Raw genomic sequence first — 26,294 nt, 5'->3', positions numbered from 1 at the left:
TAAATTTAGTTCGATCTAGGAAACGTCGACTTCAGCTACGCTATTCTCGTAGCTGAAGTTGCGTTTCCTAGATCGATCCCCCGCCCCAGTGTGGACCTGCCCTAACTTGTATCCCACTATTGAGACATCTGGTTCTGCCTTGGGCTATTAATGTGGTCTGATCTATGCTTATGAAGCCCACAGGTAAATATAAAAAAGCAACCAGAGGGCTAGACGGGGAGGAAATGGAAAATTACAATAGGGTCATATGAGAAATAAAAGGAAAATCAGTGGGGCAATCTGCTCAACATCTTTGATTATAGCGAAATATAAGGATTATGGGGAATAGACAGAAAGAACTGGAAGTATTAGTACATAAGCTAAATTATGATTTAAGTGAAATCAGAGATCTGTTTTGCCAAATTACTTTTCCAACAGATGTCTGAGTAGTTAAAATCCCCCCATTATTGCTAGGTCTTATGTTTTGTATATTTCTATTATTTGTTCTAGATATGCCTCTTCCACCTCGACTTCCTGATTTGATTGTCTATAGTAGACCCCATCATGATGTCAACCCTGATTTTTCCCCTTTTATCTTTACCCAGAAACTTTCAACTGATCGACCTCTCAACTTTCTGGCCCTCAGAACAAGTATATATATTCTTGATGTATAATGCAACATGTCCTCCTTCTGCCCTCCCCCCCGTCCTTCCTAAACAAGCTATAACCCCCTATACTGATATTTCAGTCATGAGATTTATCCCACCAAGTGTTTTTCAGTAAGTTCTTGCAAAATATTGGGGACAACTTTTTATTTCATTAAGTAGAGGACGAAACCAGGGGGACAGCCATTTTAGACTTGATTCTGACTGACAAGACGGAATTGGTTGTGAATCTGTAGGTTGAAGGCAATTTGGGTGAAAATGATCATGAAACAATAGATTTCATGATTCTAAGGAAAGGAAAGAGTGAGAGCAGTAAAGAGATAAACAATAAAAGAGTGGACTTCAAAAAAACAAATTGTAACAAACTCAGAGAACTGGTAGCTACTGTCCCATGGGAAGAAAATCTAAGGGAAAAAGGAGTTCAGGAGAGCTGGCAATTTATTGAGACAATATTAAGGCACAACTGCAAACTATCCTGATGTGAAGGAAAGATAAGAAGAATAGTAAGAGGTGGTTATGGCTCATTCAGGAGTTTCTTAATGACCTGAAAATCAAAAAGGAATTCTACAAAAAATGGAAACATGGACAAATTGCTAAGGAGGAGTGAAAAAAGAATTGCACAAGCATGTAGGCACGAATCAGAAAGGCTAAGGCACAAAATTAGTTATGCCTAGCAAGGAACACAAAAGGGAATAAGAAGAGGTTTTTTTAAATAAAGTAGGAGCAAGAAAAAGACTAAGGAAAGCATAGGTTCTCTACTCAGCAGAGAATGAAACCTAATACCTGATGATATCAAGAAGGCTGAGGTGTTTAATGCCTATTTTGTCTTCACTAAAAGGGTTAATGATGACTGATACTCAACACAGTTAATATTAACAACAAGGTGGAAGGAACAAAAGCCAAAATAGAGAAGAAGCAGGTTGAAGATTATTTAGATAAATTAGATCTATTCAAGTTGGTAGGGCCTGATGAAATTCATCCTAGGAGGCTTAAGGAAGCAGCTGAAGCAATCTTGGAACCATTAGTAATTATGTCTGAGAACTCCTGGAGATGGGTGAGGTCCCAGAGGACTGGAAAAGGGCAAACACAGTACCTATCTTTAAAAAGGGAAGCAAAGATGACCAGGGAAATTATAGACCAGTTAGCCTAACTTTGATACCTGGAAAGATACTAGAACAAATTGATTGCTTAATAATTTGTAGAAGAAAATAGGATTATAAGGAGTAGCCACTGTGGGTTTGTCAAGCACATTTCATGCCAATCCAACCTAATTTCCTTGTCTGACAGAATTACTGATCTAGTGAATAGGGGAAGCCATAGACGTGATATATCTTGTTTTTAGTGTGGTGGCTGACACAGTCCCACATGACATTCTCTAAAGGAAACTTGGGAAATGTGATCTAAATGAAATTACGATAAGGTGAGTGCACAACTGGTTGAAAGACTGTACTCAAAGAGCAAGTTATCAATGATTTGCTGTCAGAGTGGGAGGGTGTATCTACTGGGATACAGTACTATTTAATATTTAATATTTTCATTATTGACTTGGAAAATAGAGTGGAGAGTGCTTATAAAATTTGCAGATGACACACTGCACTAGGTGGGGTTCAAGCATTTTGGAGGACAGGATTAGAATTCAAAATTAAAAAAATTAAATTAGAGAATTGGTCTGAAATCAACTGCTGAAAAAGATCTGGGCTTAGAGTGGATCACAGACACAATATGAGTCAACAATGTGATTCGGCTGCAATAAAGGTTAATATCATTCAGAGGTATATTAATATGAGTGGCATATGTAAGACATGGGAGGTAATTGTTCCATTCTACTCAGCACTGGTGAGGCCTCATTTGGAGTAGTGTGTCCAGTTCTGTGTGCCACACTTCAGGACAGATGTGGATAAATTGGAGAGAGTCCAGAGGAGAGCAGCAAAAATGCTAAAAGGTTTAGAAAACCTGGCCTATGAGGAAAAGTTTAAAAAAAAAAAAAAAAAAAAAAAAAAAAAAAGAGGGCATATTTAGTCTTGGAAAAAAAAGATGGGAGGACCTGATAACAGACGTCCGATATGTTAAGGGCTGTTATAAAGAGGGTTGTGATCAATTGTTTTCCTTGTTTCCTGAAGTTAGGATAAGAAGTAATGGTCTTAATCTGCAGCAAAGGAGATTAGATATTAGGAAAAACTTTCTAACTCTCTAAGGATAGTTAAATTGTACAATAGACTTCCAAGGGTGGTTGTGGAATCCCCATGGTTGGAGGTTTTTAAGAACAGGTTGGACAAACACCTGTAAGGGATAGTCTGTTTACATGGGTCCTACCTCTGTGCAGAGTGTTGGACTTGATGATCTTTCAAAGAACCTTCCAGCCCTACATTTCTATCATTCTTTTTTTTTTTTCTTTCTCTTTTATGTGATGTGACTTTGTAATTTTTCACATAGTATGTGCTCAAATACAGTACGGACTGGTGGGTTAAGAAGAAAATTTCCTTCTTGACATTTAATTTCTGTGTTTCTGTTTACATCAGTTGGCCCTGTGGTATTGTTGAAATATATATATTTATCATTAAATATATATGTATTTAAAGTATAAGAGCTAAGGCCCCAGTCTGTTTGCAGCAGTGAAGTCCTGTGTCCACGCTGAGCCTTATCTTTGGGCTGCTGAAGGACCGAGTGTGTCAGACTGAGGGGACAGACTGGGCAGTGTTTATTGTCCTCCTTACTCCATTCCCCAATTTACAGCCAAATTCTTGATTTATTTTTCTTAAAGTAAAAGTAAATCTTTTACTCTCTCTACATTGTCGGATTATTTTTTCAGTGAAGAATATGTAATTACAGTTCACAGTCAAATGAAGATTTTGATTTCTATAATCCTGAATACTCAAGAACAAAAGTTAATTCTTTCATGATATGGCTTTAATATATTCTAATTTTCCAACTTTCATCTTCGTTTAAACTGAAAGTGTCCTAGCAACTGATTAGAAAGATGCTGGAATAAGTTCTTTATTTCCCGAATCTGTTTCCAGTCTGCTTCTGTAATGACACTACATTAGTATTTGAAATTTTTAGGATTTTTTTTATATATAAATGTTATACATATATAAGCTCACTCTGTGTGTGTGTGTGTGTGTGTGTGTGTGTGTGTATGTGTATGTGTGTGTATATATATATATATATATATATATATATAATATATGTATGTATATATATATGTATGTGTGTGTGTATGTATGTATATAATATATATGTATGTATATAATAAAATATATTATCCAAAACTGAAGATGATCTGTTAAAAGTACACTGCTTTTAGATTTTATGTTCTTTCTCAGTGTTTAGGAAAGCTTCTAATATGCTGTTGGCTCTTCCACAACCAAAATAAATAACAAGATAGAGTAAAATCAGTTATTTATCCAAATGGAAATATTGACCTCTTTATACTTTTAAATTTTGAATGAAAAGTAAGCTTACCTTTGTCTTTTCAGATATATTCACCTTATTCATACTTGCTTTCTCATTTATGTGTGCCTGATTTTCAGAAGTACTCAGCACCCACAACTGTATTTGAAGTCCATGGGAACCAGAAGTGCTTAGTGCCTCTAAAAATCAGGCCCTATATCTTTTTAGTGCTCTTTTGTAAAACTACTTGGAATCTGAGAAAATCTGATAGTGTTGCTTTTTTAATAATGCTATATTCATGCTGTTTATGGTTCACGATACTGGCAGGTTATCTGGTGTACAAAAGCTCTTTAATCATATCTTGAGGATCCATTTCTTTCAACTAACATAGCTTATGTCTTGATAACATGACAAGATGAATCCTTCAGTTGAGGCCAAATATTAGTTTAGCTCATCCTTCCTTTCCCAAGAGTTAATTAAGCAGAAAATGGTACAAGGCTTGTTGCTTATACAGTGTTTGAGAACAGGTCCCAGAGGGGCTAAGGGAGCCAATCTCAGGTGGCAGCAAATGGAATTAATCTGAAAGCCTCATTGAGTTGATAGAGCACTGTAACAATACATGACCATTTCCCAGCCAAGATATAAGAATGACTGTGGTTATCTGGTACAGGGCATGACTCCTCTCCGCACTGGCTAAAAAGTACAAGATAAAGCACACTTTTGAGGGACAAAATTTTGCTAAGGATAGCTAAAACTGCATCTGGATATTGCTGAAGATCTGTTAGCATTCATAATAACCATTCTCTGCTGCATAATGCTTTGGTTATGGCTTATTTATGGTATTGTAATGCATTTATTAAATGTGGTGTTACTTATTTCAAGTGACACAGGAGCCCCAGTTTGTGTGCCTAATAATCATTGGTATGTAAGAAAGAATGAATACTGCTATTAATATTTTGAATATGTACAGTGCATATTGTAAATGCATGTATTTTTTTCACCTGTGCAGTTCAGAAAATAATGTAAGCTGAAATTTAAAGGAAAAGATTGAAAATGTATATTAAGTTATTTGCAAACAAAAATATCTGAGAAATAAGTGTCAAGAAGCTTAATTTTGAAAAAACTGCACTTGTTTGTGTTTTTAAATGGTTGTCTACTATACAGTATGGTACACTAACAAAACTTTTGTTAAGATTGGGGGCTAATTCTCCTTTGATTTACAGCTGTATAAATGAGAAGTAAAGCTATTGAATCAGTTGTGTTATATCAGTGTAAAACTGGTGTGAGGATGAGAATCAGGCCCCATGAGTAAATTGTTCTTGTTTAAGTAGAACTGAAGTTTAGACAGTGGTAACCAATTAATATGACACTTATGATGAAAGTTTCCTTTAATAAGAATTATACTAAATTCCCACATACATCTATTTAGTCTTATATGTTCAAAAATTAAACATTGATGATCAGTAGAGGGAGGAGATAGTTAGGAATATATTTTTAATGACCTGAAAAGTTTCATTATTGTTGCTCACAGTTGGTGGTGGTTATAACTGTGGAGATATAAATGTCAGAAATCCAAAGGGAATGAGATGGTAGGATGAAGTGGAAAATAATATAAGAGAAATAAATAATGCCATTATGATGCATTATTTGTGAAGATTGAGTGTGCTATAGACTAAACAAACTAAATCTCTGGAGTACATCTATTGTCTTCCTTACTTGTATTTAAATTAACTGGACCAATTCATCGGTCGCATGTAGTCAGTGTTGAAAGACTTTGCTTATTCACAGTTAGAGCTGGAAGGAAAATGATGTAGTGGACAATGAGGAAAAATATCACATGTTCTGTCTTCAATTTCTGTTTGGTAAATGATCTGTTTATAAAATATAGCATCTGATTATGCAGTCTGTATTCAAGTAAACCTTTCGATAGAATCAATAGGAGTTATCCAGAATACACATTGTTGCAAGATAAGGTCCATGATAATATACCTTAATTGATCAGTATTATTTTGACATAATTTATTTTTCTAGTAGTTTAGAAATACTAGAGAACAGTTATTTGCATGGACAATGTGCATGGATTATTATCTTTATTTTATTTGTTAATTTAAAATTACTTGGTGCCTGTTCCTGCAGATGCTTATGATAATAAGATTCAGGAAGCACAAAGGGGATGGAATAGGAAGTAACAATCTGGCCTAGGAATTTCAGGATTGCTGGACTAGATCAAAGCAGTGGTCCAGTTAGTTCACTGTCCTGTGTCTCTCAGTGGTCTATACCACATTTTCAAGGTCCAAGGAAGGACAGTTATGGAATAACCTGACCCATGGATTTTTAGGATTTTTGTTAATCCTAAACAGTTAGTGGTTGATCTATGTCCTGCAGAATGAGGATTTCAAGAAAGGGGAGAGAGGTGGTCAAGATGTTGTTTGAGGAGCAGCTAGACTCAGAGGGAAGCACTCTGTGGTGTTTGAAGAAGATAGGCCTGCCTAGCTTACCATCAGGTACCATCAGGTGATTGTAAGATTTTAGTTAAAATAGACATACGTGTAGACTGTTGTTTTAGAATCCTCTAAATGTGTTGTGTCCTAACTGTTAAACAATATTTTGGTTTAAGAAGAATATTTCTGGTCACTATATTCACCACTGGTCACAGACTCCCAGCACAGGTGCCAAACCCAGTTGGACCTGTTGGGCAAGCACATTCAGTACACAGGGTGCTGTAAACCAGGACCTAATCTAAGACTGGGAGAACTATGTAATTCCACCCCTGGAGTGGTAAAGGCATGCAAGACCTGACATTTGAGGGCATGCACTCAGAGAAATCAGAAATGGGACAGAGGTGTAGCATTTTTGAAAGAAAATATGGCATTGCATGGTAACTATGACAGTCTTGCTATCTGTGGCAATGGGAATTGTTTTGGTGAAGTAGAACTCATGGGGGCACTTGGCAAACTGACTGAACATATTTCTCAGATTAAGAGTAAGGAGATAGTGCACCATAAATTTTAGATTAAAACAATTTTTGTACGTAAAACCTTTTCGTTTGTCAATGAAAAACTATAAAATAGGTTACATTTGAAATTTCTAGCTTCTGACAGTAATAGCTATGTAGGTGCAGAAATTAAGAACACATGAAAAACTAGACTATTTTTCATGTTCTTCTAACTCAAAAATGGCTGAACTAATTTCACTAAAACCTTCCAAAAGATTAATCTTTTGGCTGAGACTAAGCATGAAAAAAAATTGGCTGTGGAGAAATTTGAGAAACTTATAAAGCAACTGAAAGAAAAACTAAAATGGAATGGGAACTCGGACTTAGTTAACTATAGGATAGTACTGATTTCCCATGACTGCTAGAATATGACATGTATATATGCAGCACTTTATAATATACATTTTCATATTCCGGTAAATGTTTCCTAGCCTTTCCCCCGCCAAACATGAGATATATGGTACATTTATTGAATGGTAAGTAATGTAAATTTTTAATTAAAATAAATTCTTAAATAAACTTATTAGTAAAGGTGATGGATTGAAAGCCCTGGAAAGTGTCCTCTGTATATCCATAGAAAAAGTGCACTGGGGTAATGGCAATGCAATCTGCCATGCACTGCCTCACCAATATGCCTGAACCTTGACATGGTGGAAGCACCTTTAGTGTTAAGAGTAATTAAATTTCCATGCCTATCAAGTCCTTGACCCTTTTGTTAACATCACCATAATAACTGGCATTCTTATTGGCAAATGTGATATGAACACCTGTTCATGTAGAGCTGATTGCTGAATGCTCATGACACAGTAAGACACAGTGACAACTTTCATTCATTGCTGACCTATGCTGAATTCAGAGTGATCACTTGGAGATGGAAGACTCAGTTTTAAATATTATTTCTATTTATTATCTCCTTGGATTTATTTACAGTACAAGATAAAGGGGGAGGGGGAGCATAAACTTTATATTTCAAAGTAGTTGAATTTTCCTGTGAAATGACTTCTTCCCTAAGGATTTTCCATATTTTTCCTGATATCTGTGTAACAAGAGTAAGAAGCAGTATTCAGACAACACAAATTATTTTGCTGTATTTGCCTGTTATTTAAATAGTTCAGAAAAGTGAAGTAAGAGAGAGACAATAGTAGTTAATATAAAATGCCTTTTTTCCCCTCTAGGAAGAACGTGTTGTGAATCATATGGCGGCGAAGATTGTTGAAAATGTTTGCACCACTGATTCATTTCATGCACAGGGATTTATTACAGGAGAAATTGGACCTGTTTTATGGTACCTTTTCAGACATTCCACTGTAGATTCTCTGAGGATAACCGCTATTTCGGTAAGGAGCTTCTTCTCAAAACATCTAAATATTCTGGTATTGTTAATTTGAAAAGCTTTTGAGAGCATTCTATACATATATTGAAATGTCTTTTGAATATTATTTTGATATGTGACGTTAACATTTTGTATTTCTACATACATTTCTAAAACTGTATGATAAACTTTCAGCGATCTGTTAGTTTTGTAGGAACATTGCATTCTTAAGGTATGTCTACACTGCAAGTGAAAGTGTGATTGTAGCACAGGTGGACATACCAGTGCTAGGCTTAATCTTTCTGGCACAGGTTACAGTAGTAGAGAAGATGTGGCACCATGGGCTAACAACCAGAGTACAAGCCTGTCTGGGCACTCTGGTTGCTAGCCTGTGCTAAAGCCTGTGCCACTGAGTCTTTACTACTATTGTTACCCTTGCTAGCTTGATTGAAGTACTCCTGTTCTTTTAGCATGGGTGTGCGGATGGGAGCTACAATCATAACTTCAGTTGCAGTATAAACATACCTTTAGTATTAGTTCTGTAGGCAAATGCAGTGCTTTTACTTGTGTAATAATGACTACTGTAGGGGTCTTGCAACACAGACATTTCTTTTTTTATATGCTGTGATAAATGGAGCAGGGGATAGCTCCCTTTTATGGACACCCAACCAGCTAGTTAGATGTAAAATCCCTCTTGGTAGCTGTTCTCTGCTTTACCTGTAAAGGGTTAAAAGTCCCCCAAGTAAAGAAAAGGAAGTGGGCACCTAACCAAAAGAGCCAATGGGAAAGTAGAACTTTTAAAATTTGGGAAAGAAACTTTCCCTTTGTCTGTTCTCTCTGGGCTGGAGGGACAAAGCAGCAATGCTGTAAGCAGCTTAAGCCAGGTATGATTATAAAGCATCAGGTCATGCCTAAAACTACTTATCTGAACTCCAAATGTGTAAGTAGATCAGAATGTTTAGCTAGACACGATCTGGTTTATTTCTTATTTTGGCTTGTGGATCTCCTCTGTGCTAACCCCAGATGCTTTTGTTTGCTTGTAACCTTTAAGCTGAACCCCCAAGAAAGCTATTGTGGGTGCTTAATTTTTGTAATTGTTTCTTTTAAGATCTAGCAAAAAGCCTAAGTTCCAGATGTATTTCCCCCCTTTTTGTTTTTAATAAAATTTACCTATTTTAAGAACAGGATTGGATTTTTGGTGTCCTAAGAGGTTTGTGCATGTTGTTTGATTAGTTGATAGCTACAGCTGATTTCCTTTGTTTTCTTTCTCAGCTCTTCCCTGGAGGAGGTGTAGGGGTGTGTGTGTGTGTGTGTGTGTGTGTGTGTGTGAGAAAGGGCTTGAGGGTACCCCACAGGGTACCCTTAGAGTTTAATACAAGCCTGGAGTGGCCAGTATTAATTTTTAGAATCCTTGCAGGCCTCTACCTTCTGCACTCGGAGTGACAGAGTGAGGATTCAGCCTTGACATATGCAAAGGCAACAAACCTTAATTTGCTTACAGATGGAAGTTGACTTCAGTTGACTTTTAAGCAAGAGGAGTCTTGTGACAAATATATTGCTAACTTGTGAATCTTATAATGTTTGAAAGTTTTGCTCTGACCTGGAAAAAGCCTCAAAACTGTTTGACTTACATTGCTCTGCTAACATAACGTTATTCCTCTCTACCACTGAGACCAATAATTTTCACTCTACCCTTGTTCGCGTTCTGCTCGTTTCACTGAGATGACTTATAATTGATGCTGAGTACATCCTAATGTTGAAAGCTAATATTGGACAAATACCTCATGAGTTCATAATTGTCTGTTGGACTCATGCTTTACTGCACTGTCTGTGGCTAGTATTCAAAGGGTTTTGTCTTCCAAGGAATCTTTAAAATTCTTGCAGTGCTACAATACTGCTTTTAATTGTTTTGGGAAGGGGGGTAGAGGATTATTATTGTTTATTGTTAGTATTACAGAAGAGAGTAGATGATCCAACCAAAAATCAGTGTCCCATTGTTCTAGATGCTGTACAAACACATATTAAGAGACAGTCCCTGCCCTGAAGAGTTTACAAGCTAAATATGACAAAATAGAGAAATGGTGGGAGGAAGGGATGCAACATACAACAGAAGATTGGGAACTGAGGAACAACAAGATTGTGAGTTGCCAACATAACCCAGGAAGTCTGTCATAGAACTGGGAATTGTACCCAGATGTCCTGGTGCCTGTTCTGGGGCCTAAGCCTTCATTGTAGATGATCATTTTGGAGGTGTATAAATGCCCTTGGGTTAGCTATGTAACAGCCTTTAAAATATAAATTACAACCATTTTTTAAAACTTTATAAATTCCATAGTATGTTGGCAATATTTTTTAAGGTATTACCAAAATTTTTCACCCTTGTTGGGTGGGAAGAACAACTGGAGGAATGGACAAAAACTACATTAGCAGCCACTATATTCGGTGTTAAACTGCTTTTTGTTGCTATGGTTTAGAATTTGAGGGTCTTGTTGGATTCCCAGATACTAGTGTCACTAATATGGTTGGTGTGCAATTAGAGAAATGTAGCAGCATGTTAATAAAGACATGAGAGAGAATTAAAAATAAGCCAACATGGCACAAGAAATATTGTCCTTTTAAAAAAAAAAAAATCCACGTTGAAGGCATACTTGACATGTGTCTCTTTCCCACATATGTGGGGAACTTGCCAACATGACCAAAAAACAAAAACCTGCACAAGTGCTATGAACTTTTGGAATATTGATGCTGCTGGTGTTTAGGATGGGATTTTACACTTATACCTTACAGGCTCGATATTGTCTTTGGAGGATTAATGTACATATTTTCTATGCCAGAAGTTGCCACTGGTTTTGTCGAGGCCAGGTCCAAAATTGTGAAAGCTTTTGGATTCCTTTGAAATATGTTCATTGAGTGCTTTAAACTTTATTAGATTATTAGGACATGTAAATAGCCATTCTCTTGTTAAGGGTTCTATTATAAATCTGGTTTTAGCACCTCTAAAATCCACGAGCAAAGGAATATTAACCTCAACAGTAATGGGTTAGGCCTGAGGTGGAGGTAGAATTTTTCTGCTGCATTTGTAGTGAGTTACACAAGAAATTCCTGGAGTAGTACTGTTACAATTCAGGGCAACTGCACCTGTATTCTTCCTCCATGGTCCAACAAGGGCACCCACTCTAGGCTCCTTGCTCCTCAGCTGTCACCTCTCTTGGGCGGAGACCCTGATCTCTCTCCCTCCTGATGAGGCTGCATAGTTCCCAGTCTAAACTGTGAATTCCCCAGCAACTCAGACTGCCTAAGTGGGCCTGCTTTGTTTCTCTTCTGAGGCTATAAACAACATAATTTCCCACAGATATGTTACCGCACAGACCTTTCTAAGCAAGCGCATGTATTGTTACAGAGAAAACATATTAAAAACAAAAAAAGAAGCTGCAAGTGTGCTAATAAGCTTACCAGAGATCACCCCCCACACACTCTGGCCAGTGTCAATCCTTTCAACCCTTCCCAGGAAGGACTGGGCCTCCACTTGGACAGAAGGTCCTGTCCATTTGCTGGATCAGAAAGCAGGCCCTGAGTCAGTTTAAACTCAGACTACTTATCAAAAGTCCTTTCTTTGTCTGTTGGTCACTGGAGAATTCAGTTTGAACCAGTATATGCAAGCCTGAGTGAATTTGCCTAATCACCTCCCACAGTTCTTAGTTCCTGAAGGCTGTGGTCCTCCTCCCCCATGGAATTATATATAATCCCTGGCCCTCAATGATCTATAAATTTAAGTAAGATCTCCAAAATATATTGCAGGAACTTGCCATATCTGTCACAAGGACACCCTAAACACTGAGCTGTTCATGATGAGTCAGACAATCTTCTAAACTTTTTTGCCATACAGTAGCAAGAAAAACAAAAGAATAAGCAAAAAATTTTAGCTTACTGGTCTTATTAGTTCTGTTCTGTAGAAGTTCTTATAAGCCACTCATCACTGTCGTATGTGAATACCTCCTCGTAGCGGGTTAAGCAGTGGTACTACACATCTGTCACCTGTTGTTTGTTCTCTGATTCTCTCTCCAGGGAGAATATTCATGTTGCTATGTATTTATGTTAAAGAAGTTAAGGTCAGAGACATGTGCCTTGCCCTTGGAGTGGAAAGTGGTGAGATTTGTGACAGTCCTTAGTTCCTGGAGGAGTTCATTCCACAGTTGCAGACGAGTGCCAAAGAGAGTTCTGTCTCACAAACAGATGAGTTTTTTACCTTTTATTTGTAAAGAGTTGCATTCTGCAAAAGGAGAACAGCTGTCAATCACAGTCTTCATCCCAGAACTCTTGAGATGGTCTTTTTGATATTCTGGGACCAGGCCTTATAGTGCTTTGAAGATAAGGGCCAAGACCTTGAACTTGATTAGAAATTCTAAGGGAAGCCATTGTAGAGAGTGGAGGATAGGTCTGATGTGTTTGCAGTAGTCTGTGTTGCTGAGGAGATATATTACAACAGTCTGTATTAGTTGGTGTTTCCTAGGTGCTGAAGACTTCATGCTCAGGTATATCATATGGCTGTAGTACAGCCATGAAGGGAGGCAGGCATGAATAACTGAAGACACAGGTCATTGTCCACCAAGGTGGGATGGAGTCGCCTAGTCAACAAGAAATGATAGCAGATCCATGAGCATTTTTTTCTATGTGAGAGTTTAGTGTCAGTGAGGAACCCAAGAGTATTCTTAAATGACAAACGAAATATTGTGAATGTGTACCTTTGACTAAAGGAGACTACACTATTGCTGCAAACTCTTCAAAATGCTTTCCTGTGCGGCCAGCATCACCCCTCTCTTGTTCAGTTCAGCTTCAGTCAGCTGTTCGTCATCCAGGAGCTGATCTCATCCAAGAACAGGGCCATCTCGGTGGTAGTGCTGTGGTTACTTGTGGTGAAGAATAGGTACAGTTGTGAGTCATCTGCATATTACTAGTGCTTGAGTCCATGTCGTCTGACCCGTTCACTTGGTAGCTGCAGATCGGTGTTGAAAAGGACTGGAGAAAGAATTAATCCTTGTGGGACGCCACAAGTGAAGAGTCTAGTGGTGGAGATGCCATTTCCAATAACTATTCCTCCAGGGTGGAATCAAACCATTTTAGTGCATTACCCTGGACTCCCACCACATCTCTCAGGAGACAACATCTCATGGACAAAACTGTTAAATGCTGCAGAAAGGACATGGAGGATAAGAATCATCATCTGACTTTTATCCAGTGACCTAGGAGAAGATCATCCATTGGTGCTACTAAAGCGGTTTCAGTTCCATGTCCTGGCCAGAATCCAAGTTGTGCCAGGTCTAGAATGTTCGCTTCAATTAGATAAGGTTGTACTTGGCCTTCAGCTAGCTTCTCTGTGAGCTTGCTTAGGAAAGCTGGGTTTGGTATTGGATGGAAGTTGGCTAGAATCAAAGCATCTAGGTCTGAGTTTCTTCAGTGTTGGTTGGACTCTTGTGTGTTAGAAGGAGGAAGGGAAATTCCTTCTCTGTATTATGTTTTGGCTACATCAGTCAGGAGTGGAACCAGTTGTTCATGATTCTCTGGGCTTGCCTACATGAACATTTAGTTTGCAACAAACTGGGATGTAAATCTACTCCATGCTAGCCTGCCACATATTAACTGTCTGTGGGGACCCTGCTGATGTGCACTAACAGTTCCTTTAGTGCACTTTGATCTACTGTGATTTCAAATTGGGGTAGATCAAAGAGTATTAAGGAACTGTTAGTGTATGTCAGCAGAGACCACGCAGTTAGTGCGCAGCAGGCTAGTGTGATTGTAGATTTATACCCCCCTAGCAGCTTGCTGAATGTTCATGTAGACAAGCCCTCTTTCACAGCTAGGAAGGACATAGGTCAGATTCACAAATCTTGGGTCAAGACCATTCACCGAAAAATGCAGCTTCAGTTGATATGAAACTATTTGCAAATTCATGTTAGGTCTGCCAAATATTTCTGGCTCAACTGAAAAATCAAATTTTTTCAGCATTGGCAAAATGAAACATTTCATTTCAACCTGACTCAAAATCTTTCATTTTGTTTTTTGACATTTTGACAAAAGCAAAGGAGGAATAGATTCACAAAACTCTTTGGGCATAGGGAAGGGGAGGACCTCCATTTATAAGGTTTAGCTGAGTGGTTGGGGTACTCTTGTGGAATGTGGGAGATGTAGGTTCAATTCCCCCTCTGTCTATGAGGAGAAGGGATTTGGACTTGCATCTCCCATATTGCAGGACAGTGTCTTAGCCACTGGTCTATGGGATATTCTGGTATGGGTACTTCTCAGTCTCCCCTGTTGAAGCTGTTCCACTTTTTATAAATAGTCATTGAAGCATACACTTGAACTTGTGACTCCCACATCCCTAACCACAAGGCTATAAAGTCATTCTTCCTCTTTCCCTGGCCCACCGACTATCTAATGTCATTCATAGTAATTAAATCTAAGAACAACGTGGTACATTTGTAGGTTTTATGAGTCATGTTGGGGTTGCAGTGGACTGATGGAAGCCTTGCTACACAATTAATGCCCTTTTGGATTAGACCAGGGGTGGGCAAACTATGACCCGTGGGCCGGATCCAGCTCAACAGCCATTTTAATCCTGCCTTCGAGCTCCCGCTGGGGAGCGGGGTCTAGGGCTTGCCCCTCTCCGGCGCTCCAGCCGGGGAGCAGTGTCGCGAGCCGCTCCGCACAGCTTCCAGAAGCAGCAGCACGTCCCCCCTCCGGCTCCTACGTGTAGGGGCAGCCAGGGGCTCCGCTTTGCATGCTGCTGCCACCCCAACCCCTGCCCCTGCAGCTCCCATTGGTCTGGAGAGGACAAGAAAGTAGGAACACTGAGTAGTTGAACAGGTTCAATAAAATGTCTATTTAGTTCTACTGTTAAATAACCCATGTTTGGTTTAAATAGACTCCACTGCATTTCTAAGCACCAAGCAAATACTTTGTTTTTTCTGTCCTGGAGTTATAAAAAAAAGTAGCTATGGGATCAAATTTAGAACACCCGGTTTAAAATGCATATCAAACATTATTTAGTATAAAACAGTATAAATTTGTATTTATGGTCTAATGTCGCAGTTATATTTTTCTCAGGCAAGTTACTTTATTATTACAGTTCTGAGATGATATTAACTCTTCATCATTCTGGACTGAATAGGACTTTAAAAATGCTGAAACTAAATCAGTCTTGCAAATTTTCTCTTCATTAGACTAAGTCTCTGAAGCTCAGCTCAGAGATTCTGCATACTTCAGATTTAGAAATTACCCAAACTTAAGGTGCTTTAGGGACAGAATGTCCTCCCAGTTGCTTAGGAGCTTGATAAATCATACCTTTTGCAGAGTCAATCAGTTGTGCTGGGACTAGAGCTGCTGCTGCCCCCCGTGGCTTGAAGTGGTAATAACAAACACTAAATACATGGTTTCCATCATCAGCACCTCCACTATCAAAACTGTTCCAGCACCCCGGTGTCAATCAGCAAACATTATCCAGTATGAAAACTGAAACCTCATAAATGAAAATGGAAAGTCTACAAAGTTTACTAACGTTTTGAGAGCGTTAGGCAAATACTGTCTGGCCTTGTACAATCTGTTTAGACATATTTCAGTGACCCCTTTCTTTAGAAAGTTTCTCCAGTTTAATTGGATAGGGATTTTGTATCAAGAGAAAGTTTGCTTTTTGTCCTACCAGCTGCTCCAAGAATCTTTTCAATACTAATGAAACCAATTGTGTGTCTGTGTTAAACTCACTATGGGGAGAATTCTTAATTTATTTGAATATTCTGATTATGGCATGATCCCTTGAGATTCTTTTCTTTCATTTAAAATGTACATTTCTTCAATTTTTACTTTGAGATTTTTTAAAACCTTTATTTTGTTTCAAATACTATAGATCAATGATTTTCTACGTGTGATCCATGAACCCCTAGGGATTTGCAGGGGGTCTGCAAAAGTTGTCATTACCTCTGGGGATCTGCAGACTATGTCTGAAATTTCCAAAGGGATTCACACCTCCATTTGAAATTTTTTAGGGGTCTGCAAATGAAAAAAGGTTGAAAACCACTGCTGTAGATCTGTTTCATACACTTGGATAATGCAAAACTGATTAATTCCTTGATGTCGGTGAAGATAATAGCAAAAGAAAAATTACTTATTTATATAAAGTGACATGATTTCCTTTTATTGTCAATTTCTCTCAATTTGGTCAGATACCTATGTTCAAACTTATTATTTGACTTACCTATGCAGATTGAAAATAAGAACATTGCTCTTCCTCCTCCTCAGCTGGATTATTTCAATGGTCAAAAAAGTTAGATTTGATATAAAAGTATGGAGTGTGTTTGATGAATTTTGTGATTGTTTTTATTTGTAAATATTAGTTTTAAATTTTATATGAATCCTTACTCTAAAGAAATGGGAGTTGTTTTTCTTGTTCCTTTATAGGCTTAATTGCTTATATCATCTGCTTTAGCTTTGGTTTTCTTTTTCCTTAATTAAAACAACAAAAACATGACTTCCTTGTTAATCTATATAGTTAAATCAGGATATTCACTATTGTGTATAGAAGAGTTAAGCAAAATTAATTTAGCTAACACAGACACCCAACTTATAATAAAATAACCATTTTGTATTATGATATTGTACCTTAGCAAGGAATAACATTTACACTAACAAAATGCTTGATTAAAATTATTCTTTCTAATTTATAGAGCAAGTTGCAGTGTGTGTATATGAGTGTGAGGGGAAATTAAACCATATGAATTCACTACATTTGTCTGCTCCTAAAAATACAATTGGAAAAGCTGTTGCTGTTCATTGATTTTCTTTATTGCATTAGTTATTTTATTATTAAAATGAAAATAGCATTACTTAATGGGAATATCTTATTATTTATATAGGCTTTATGCAGGATTACTCGTCACTCACCCAGTGCTTTCCAGAGTGTGATTGAAAAGGTCGGGTTAATGGCTGTTATAAACTCATTGGCAACTGGAATATGTAAAGTTCAACAGTACATGCTGACCATGTTTGCTTCTATGTTGTCATGTGGGATTCATCTTCAGAGACTGATTCAAGAAAAGGTTTGATTTAAACTTTATACTATTCTTGATTCTATGATTCTGTCTTGCACATGTCATTTTGGTATACCAAAAACTTTGCCTGACTCTTCATAGACTATGAAAGGTCATATGACAACTCATCAACCTTTTTGTTCGCCCTTAATATTCACCTTGTTTTGTCGTGGAGATAAATAACAGCTCAAGTTATTGAAACACATTCCTACACTACCCAAAAAGCTGAAAAAATGGACATAGGAATTGAGATTTCCGTACTGGATGAGGCCAGTGGTCCATCAAGTCTGAAGTCCTGCTTTCAACAGAATGTAATACCTGATGCTTCAGAGAACTATGAACTCCCTTCCCCATGTAGTTGTTAGCCAGTTGTGCAATGTGGAACATGGGAAGTAGGGGGGAAGAGGAAGGATGTGGTGGCAATAAATTCCCTCCCAGTCCTGGCAGGTGTTCATCTTACACTCTGAAGTAATTAATCTGTTTACAATTATCTTTGCATATGTAACTACAAATATTGCAGTCCTTCAGTATTTTTATTTTGCATCTTTATTTTGTATAGGACCTTTTATTGATACTATATCCCAAAACACAGTAGAGTTACCAACTTAAATAAAAAAGAGAGAAGTTGAGGGGCACAGACAAAACTTGACAAAGTTTTTCATAAGGGAATCTTTCATCCCTATGGTCTATCTGGTCTTTACGGAACAAGTTCCATTCTGTTGGTATGGTAATTACCTTTACCATGGCTGGAACATCTGCATCCGCTTAAGAGAGCTGTACAAGTATTTCCTAGTTTTTCTTCTGCTTACAAAACGTCTGCTTGTTGGCTCTTTTAAGGGTACCAGGAGTTTCCCATTCTTTCTGTATAGATTTTTACGTAATGATGTAATTTTATCAATTTGCTGCTGTTAAACATTTGTATGTAGCTCCATAGATTTGCATGGCTCTATATAGTGAGACTCAGGACATGCACCTTTCCCTGCGGAGTTTATAGTCTACATGCAGTTATCAGTCACCATTTTGCACCTGATGGGTTCAGAACTCCTTTACTAAGATGTGGTACTTCTTGTAGCTGGCCTTGTGTATGATAGCTTTCGAAGTGCCCTCAGATCTCTAGCAGTCACACGCCCCATTGTCTGCATTTTTGGTCATTCACTTTAATAGAGAAGACCTCTTGAGCAGACACAATAGTGTCTCTCGGGACTAGATACTTAGGTCAAGAAAATTACTACCTGCTATCTACACAATGGAGGATATAATTAAAACAAAAAATGTAAAATAATGAGGTACAGAACTTGACAGGATTTTTTTTGCAAATCTCAAGAGGTGGGACTGATCTGTAATTGAGTTGCTGGTTCAGCTAAAATTCAGTAAATTCAGAAGGCTCTAGCCTGGCCATCAATTGATAATGACCCTAAGGAAAAAACAATGAGAAATGCATGAGGACAGCTACTTTGACATAGTACCGTTCGACATTTAAAAGAGAAAATGTGTAGTGATTGAAGCTAAAATTGTACTTGGATTATGCTATCCATATAGGACCTTAGGCCAATTTGTATTGTAAGTAAAATGTCTTGCTGAAATAATCATTTTATTAACTTAAGACATTTTTAACAGTGTCACAGGTCCTGATAAATGTCTGTAATTTATCTTCTAGAAAATGATTAAAAACTACTTATTTTGATCACCCAATCATTCCTCACTGTATAAAACAAAAGAAATTCACCTCCATTCCTAGTCAATAAATATTCCACATCAGTAAGAAAATAGAATACAGAATGTAGGTTTTCATATAATTCTTTTGCAAAATATATTGTAAATTGACACTGCGTCTGTTTTTTAAAAGAATTTACTTGAGACTCTTAATTTTGTTTCTTGTGAAAATTATACTCTCCTTGACCCCTGACTCCTATTCATCTTTTCCAACATCCTGACGCTGCTCCCTTTTTAAAGCCACCTCCATTTTCTTAAATGTGCCTAAGTGCCATGTGAATCGTTGTGCTCCCGTATGAGGGCATAAAGAGTGGATGGTTGCCACCCTCCATCAGTTCCTTTTTAGCACCCATGGCAGTGAGATGGAACTTAGCTGATGTCCGACCCACTAGGCTTTAGCTAGATTTCTCGAAAGCTTCTCCAAACTCTCTGAAATGTCTCAGAACTATTTATATTCTTTTATTTTTAGTACCCTTGTCTGTTGTGCTTTTCGAACAGAAAGCTGCTTGCAGACGTTCCAGACAGAGTCCTGGAATGGCAGACTCAAAACCCGCAGGCTTCAAGCCTTCTCTGTCTTGCAATACTGGTACAACAGATGCTTGTTCTGCTTGAGAGAGTCTCACATCTGAAGGTGTTTGGTCTGTCTCACCTTTGCTGTAAGAATCCACAAATCAAAGGATGTGAGGCTGAAAGTCAATCTTCTAGAGTAATCTGTGAGAATGTCATCAGATCCAGAAGAGCTGAGTTCAAAGTTCCATTTAATGGTCAAGACTGCATCTACCAGTGCTCCATCAAGCAGGCAGGCATCTCCGCAGAGAAAGAAGCACCATAACCTGACCCCATCACTGGCATCACTGTCAATATCAGCTGGTGCTGACCCTGGTACCAAAGCCATCAACAGCCCTGACATTTAAGCTGATGACTCAGACATCAAACAGGATGCTGAAAGGGCATGCAGTGAGTACTAGAGAAGGAGGTTGGAAAGGAGCTCGGGGGACACAGGAGGATGTGGGCTAGAAGCTGGCCAAGACATGTATTGTTCTGAAGACGAGCAGAAAGAAGCAGACTGAGCTGCAGCAAGCTCCACCTGTAATGGAAGTTTCTTCTTTGAGTACTTGCTCGTGTCCATTCCATTGTAGGTGTGTGTGCTCGCCACATGCACTGGTGCCGGAAGTTGTCCCCTCGGTGGTATCCTTAGGGGACCAGCTCTGGTGCCCTCTAGAGTGGCACACATATGTACTGGTATAAGGGGCGCCAGCAGCTCCCCCCCCTCCCTCAGTTCCTTCTTACTGCCATGGACGGTGCTGGAATGTCTCCTTGCCTCGGCAAGCTTTGTTAGTGTATGTAGTAGCGAATTCGTTGTATATAGTTATTAAAGTTGTAGAACTAATAGTTCCTTTAGTATTAAGTTTGAATTAATTAGTAAGTCCTGTATAGGACTTAGCCTAGGGACGGGGCATGCCCCGGTCACCGGACTTCAAGCCTTGTGAGTGCTGCAAAAAATCTATGCCAGTCAGTGATCCCCATAGAAGCTTCCTGAAGTGTTTAGGGAAAACCTACGTGAGCGATGAGTGTTGCATTTGCAAAAGCTTCAGGCCACAGACCAAAAAGGAGCGAGACGTATCCGAGCGCTTCTTATGGAGTCTGCCCTTGCACCAGCCTCGAAGCTAACGAGATCGGACTCTGCTCCAAGCACTGCGGCCTTGGGGCAGAGCACCCCATCCCTAGTACTGGCTAAAAAGCAAAGAAAGGCCGGGAGAGGGCATTCTCCTACATCCCATAAAGGGAAGGAGAGAGCTGGAGGAGAGCAAAGACCCTTGTGGGGCAGCTCTTCCCCTCCAGATGTTGGTCAGACTCCAGCTCCCATTGAGTGGTCGAGCCCACTTCCAGACCTGCCTGCCACCCCCAGACCCTTCCAGCGGTCTTCATCAGTGTGGCACCATTCCCCGCCGCAGGGGGTGCCCTGCCAACGCTCACCTGAACAGCGCCACCAGTCCCCAGATGCGGGTCGGCTTACCTGCCTGAGGTCCCAGCATAAGTCCCCAGACTCTAGGCAGATTTGGCAGCCTGGACCATGGTTTCGGCTATTTCTGTGAGGTGTGCCTCTTGGTTGCAGCCGTTGGGCCTATCGGTGGAGGTTCAGCAGTCCATCGAGGACCTCCCATTTGACGACCTGGCACTGTTCTCAGAACAGGCAGAAAGTAAATTACATGCTGGGCCTTTACATGCTGGTACCTGCGAGGAAGCGGTTTAAGCCGCAGCTGTCTAACAGGTTCGGGACCCAACCTCGATAAGAGCCCTTTTGCAAGAAGGGCAAGGGTATAAGCGCCGGCAAGGCCATCAGCTGGCCTCTTCAGCTCACTTGAGCTCCACCTGCAACCAACCGGGTAATAAGCAGGCATTTTGAGGGTGTACTCGAAGGAGATCTTCCAGCCCGTGTCGTGAATCCAGCACCCCAGCTTTTTTCCAACAGTTTGTCCCCCTTCCTCCCTGCCTGGGCTTCTATAACATTGGAACAGTGAGTCCTCAGCATAGTAGCAGGGGGATATGCCCTCCAGTTTATTTCTATCCCCCACATCCCTCTTCAGGGACCCTTCTCATGAGCATCTGCTCACTCGGGAGGTGCAGGGCCTTCTATGAGTGGGAGCCATGGAGGAAGTCCCTCTGCACTTGACGGGGAAAGGGTTTTACTATTTTTTGATCCCAAAGGCCAAGGGTGGTCTACGCCCCATCCTCGACCTGCGGAGCCTCAAGAAGTATCTCATGGAGTTGAAGTTCTGCATGGTCTCCCTGGCCTCCATCATTCCTTCCCTGGATCCAGGAGACTGGTATGTTTCCCTCGACCTAAAGACGCTTACTTCCACATACTGATATTTCACTGACACCGACGGTTCCTATGTTTCGTAGTTGGGACCGCGCACTACTAATTGGTAGTGCTGCCTTTCGGCCTCGCAATGGTACCAAGGGTGTTTATGAAGTGCATATTGGTGGTGGCGGCCTACCTCAGATGTTGGGGTATCCAGATCTAACCGTACCTCAACGACTGGCTCATCAAGGGCCCCTCCAGGGTCCAGGTCCAGTGCAGCTGTGACGTTATTGACATAAACTGGGACCATATAGATCATTGTTGCAACCAAGGTCCTGTAGTGGCACCCAAATCTTGTATAAAGGGGGTCAAATGGGGTGTCTAAGACAAGGTTATGGTTTACTGGTTATGATTAGGCTGTCTATATGTGTGTATCAGTTTTGTAGTTGAAGTTATGAATATTGGCTCTATACTGTCTGTATGACAGACTTATGCTATGCTTCTGGGTGACATCCCAGACAAGCTGGGATTAGCTCTGCCTAGCCTGCTTGATGGCCCATTAAGGACCATCAGCTATACAATGGACTCATTGAGAGAAGGCAAATATGCCTTCAGACTCAGCAAAGTATGCAGGGACTGGCCCATGTGACTCCAGGCTCCATTTTGCTGTAATTTTCCACAGTAAGAACAAAGAGGTGTTCTTACACCTGGAAAAGACTATATAAGGCTGATGCCTCATCTCCATTTTGTCTTCAATCCTGCTTCATACCTCTGGAGGGACTTTGCTACAAGCTGAAGCTTTGAACAAAGGACTGAGGACCCATCCCAGCGAGGGATGTATTCCAGAGACTTGATTTGAACCTGCAGTTTATTCTATCGCTGCTGCAAGCCTGAACCAAGAACTTTGCCATTACTGTATGTAATTGATTCCATTTAACCAATCCTAACTCTCATCTCTATCTTTTTCCTTTTATGAATAAACCTTTAGATTTTAGATTCTAAAGGATTGGCAACAGCGTGATTTGTGGGTAAGATCTGATTTGTATATTGACCTGGGTCTGGGGCTTGGTCCTTTGGGATCAGGAGAACCTTTTTCTTTTACTGGGGTATTGGTTTTCATAATCATTTGTCCCCATAACGAGTGGCACTGGTGGTAATACTGGGAAACTGGAGTGTCTTAGGAGATTGCTTGTGAGACTTGCGGTTAGCCAGTGGGGTGAGACCGAAGTCCTCCTAGTCTGGCTGGTTTGGTTTGCCTTAGAGGTGGAAAAAACCCCAGCCTTGGGCTGTAACTGCCCTGTTGGAGCAATTTGTCCTGAGTTGGCACTCTCAGTTGGGTTCCGCCAGAACCGCATCGTCACAGCAGCGTCGAGATATTGTGAGCCACTTGATCCCGGTCCAAAGGATAGAGTTTATTGGATTGGTGCTCAACTTTACCTGAGCCAGAGCATTCCTGTCCTAGGCCAGGTTCAGGGCAATATCAGATCTGATTTGCCAATGTCATTGCCCACCTCCATCACTACCCAGGTCTGTCTCAGACTATTGGGGCACATGGCAGCATGCACATACGTTGTCCAACATGCGAGACTCAGATTACGCCCCCTCCAGAACTGGCTATTCCCTGCCAGACATCATCTAGACAAGCTTATCATGATCCCGCCGCAGGGATTTACATCCCTGCAGTGGTAGTCCAACCCGATTCTGGTGTTGGAAGGTGCACCATTCATGAGCCTGCGACCCACTGTCTCCCTGATTTCAGATGTGTCCAACCTTGGTTGGGAGCACATCTCGGTATACTGCAAACTCAGGGGTTATGATCTTGAGAGGAGCTCACTCTACATATAAATGTCAGGGAGCTCAGCGCCATCTATCTGGTTTGTGGAGTCTTCGTTCCCCAACTGTCCGGTTGGGTGGTGCAGGTGTTGACGAACAACACGGCCTCCATGTTCTATGTCAGCAGGCAGAGGAGGGAGCTTATTTGTTGGCTCTGTGCCAGGAGGCCCTCTATCTGTGGGACTTCTCCATTCATCATGCAATCCACCTGGAAGCCTCACACCTCCCCAGCATACAGAACACGCTGGTGGATCACCTCAGAAGGTCCTTCTTCTCTCACCACAAGTGGTCCCTTCACTGTGAGGTCGTCAGAATGTTCTTCCAGAAGTGGGAAGCTTCCCGAACGGACCTGTTCACCACCAGACAGAACAGAAAGTGTAATCAGTTCTGCTCTCTCCAAGGCCTCGGCTAGGGTGACCAGATAGCAACTGTGAAAAAATGGGACAGGTTATTTAGCAATCAAGCCAGTACACAGACGATATTCATAACTTCAAATTCAAAAATGATGCATGCAGATAGGATTAATAGATTCAGTAGATCATAACCATATAGATATGTTACATAGCATATGTAGCATAGATAGATAGATTCAGTAGATCATATTCCAGTTATGTCATATTCCCATAAAGCATTATGGGGTACAGCGTCACAGACATGAGCAAGCACTAGAAGAAGGGACAGTTACCTTTTATAACTGTTGTTCTTTGAGATGTGTTGCTCATCTCCATTCCATGACCTGCTCTCTTTCCCCTCTGTCGGAGATCTGGCAAGATGGAACTGAGGGAAGCGAGAGCTGGCGGTGTCCCTTATACCAGTGCATATGTGTGCCACTCCAAAGTGTGCCAGAGCCAGTCCCCTAGGGATACCACTGAGGGAAAAACTTTCGACACCGGTTCACGTGGTGAGCACCAGCACCTACAATGGAGTGGTCATGAGCAACACATCTTGAAGAACAACAGTTATGAAAGGTAACTATCCCATCCCTAGCAGTATCAACTCTGGCACAGTAGTGTAAATTCAGGGCCACACTCTGCACTGAGATATGCACATGTGCTGAAACCACCCTATCAGATAGTCCTGCCTATGAAAGAGGTTTATTTCTCATCACCATCCCTGAAACATACCTTTTCACCTGTGTTGAGCAGAGACCTGTCATTACTGAGGGTCTAAGAGCCATGTTGCCATTCTTTGCAGATGCCATCTGTAAGTGCACCAAGGTTGACACTGTCTGGTCAGAAACCTGTCATCCCTCTCTACATATATAGAATGCCACTGTAGCCCCTATCAGGGTCTGCCCTCTTGGGCCTCTATGAGTTGATCCCTGCCTTAGTAGATGAGGAGGAGGTCCCCCACTCCTGCCACTTCCATAGTGAGACATCAGTTGCTAGATACAGAAAGGAATGGATCTGGAGGCTAAATGACCCGTATTATTTCCTAAAGAGATTTTTTCATAATCCTCAGAGAAAGCAGTATCCTTAGCACTGATATTGGCACTGGCCAATTTCAAGGCCTTTTAAGAGCTCCTGGTGCAGATTGAAGACACCTTGGAGACTGAGACGTCAGTTATCTCCAAGAAGTTTCAGAAATTATTTTACATTTTGTCAGCTGCTGGTCCCACTAGGATTGCCCTCTGTATAAATGAAGGTGTCCAGGACCCAAAGAGCCTTGTGGCAAACACCAGCCACTAAACACCACCAGCAAAACATGTCAAAAAACTATACAAGTTACCCACTGGGGTTTCTGTTACTTTTACTCCCACTCTAGCCCAAGCTCCCTAGATGGTCTAAAAGAAGTTGAGCTTTGTCAAAAACATGCTTAAGGATAAGGATCTCCAATGCTTAGATCTGTTTGGAAGAAAGGAAAAATGGGCGGCCAACTGCAAATGAAATATGGCTTTTCAGGATAGCATCATAAACATGCAGGGCTGGAAGGGACCTCAGCAGGTCATCTCTTCAGTTGCCCGACGCTGAGGCTTATAGTGGCTCTCCTACAGCTCATGGAGTCTCCATTCAGGCCATTAGTGGAAAGGTCATTATATCCTCTCACTATCAAGATGGTCTTTGTCTTAGGTATCATATCAGTGCAAAGTTAGTAAGCTACAAGCTCTTATGGCTGGACCACCATTTATGTCCTTTTACAGGGTCAAGTTGGTGATGAAACTGCACCCTAAATTTATCCCTTAAGTAGTCTCAGAATTCTGTCTGAATCGGTCTCTTACTTTATCAGTCTTCTTCAGAAACTGCATTTTTCACTGGGGAAAAAAGGAGCTTCATATTGTGGATGTGTCTATGGACCCACTTTCTTACATCCACAGGACCAAACCTTTCACCCCACCGCTTTGTGGCCGTATCTGGTGCATCAAAGAGTCAAGACAACTTGAAATGGATTACATAATACGTTTCCACCTGCTATCGTTGAGCTGGCAAACTTTCCCCTCCAACTGTCAAGGCACACTCCACCAGGGCACAGTTTTCGCCTGCTTCAGAAAAGTACTAATTTCTGCAATTTGTAAGGCATATGTGTG

The 26,294-nt window shown here is 40.4% G+C and overlaps 1 protein-coding gene across 1 annotated transcript in view; it reads left to right on the top strand.

Annotated features, from left to right (window-relative positions):
* LOC113405028 (serine/threonine-protein kinase ULK4-like) overlaps window positions 1–26,294 on the top strand; it is a 412,206-nt gene that overhangs the window by 87,540 nt on the left and 298,372 nt on the right. The window contains exons 20-21 of the mRNA XM_026646055.1: window positions 8,205–8,366; window positions 17,245–17,427. Coding sequence (XP_026501840.1) covers window positions 8,205–8,366; window positions 17,245–17,427 — 345 coding nt within the window. The remainder of the gene's footprint in view (window positions 1–8,204; window positions 8,367–17,244; window positions 17,428–26,294) is intronic.

The sequence above is a fragment of the Terrapene carolina genome, unplaced genomic scaffold (genome assembly GCF_002925995.2).
Source record: "Terrapene carolina triunguis isolate 2854851 unplaced genomic scaffold, T_m_triunguis-2.0 Scaffold34021, whole genome shotgun sequence".
Lineage (NCBI taxonomy): Eukaryota > Metazoa > Chordata > Testudines > Emydidae > Terrapene > Terrapene triunguis.
This window is presented reverse-complemented; position numbering and strand designations above follow the sequence as displayed.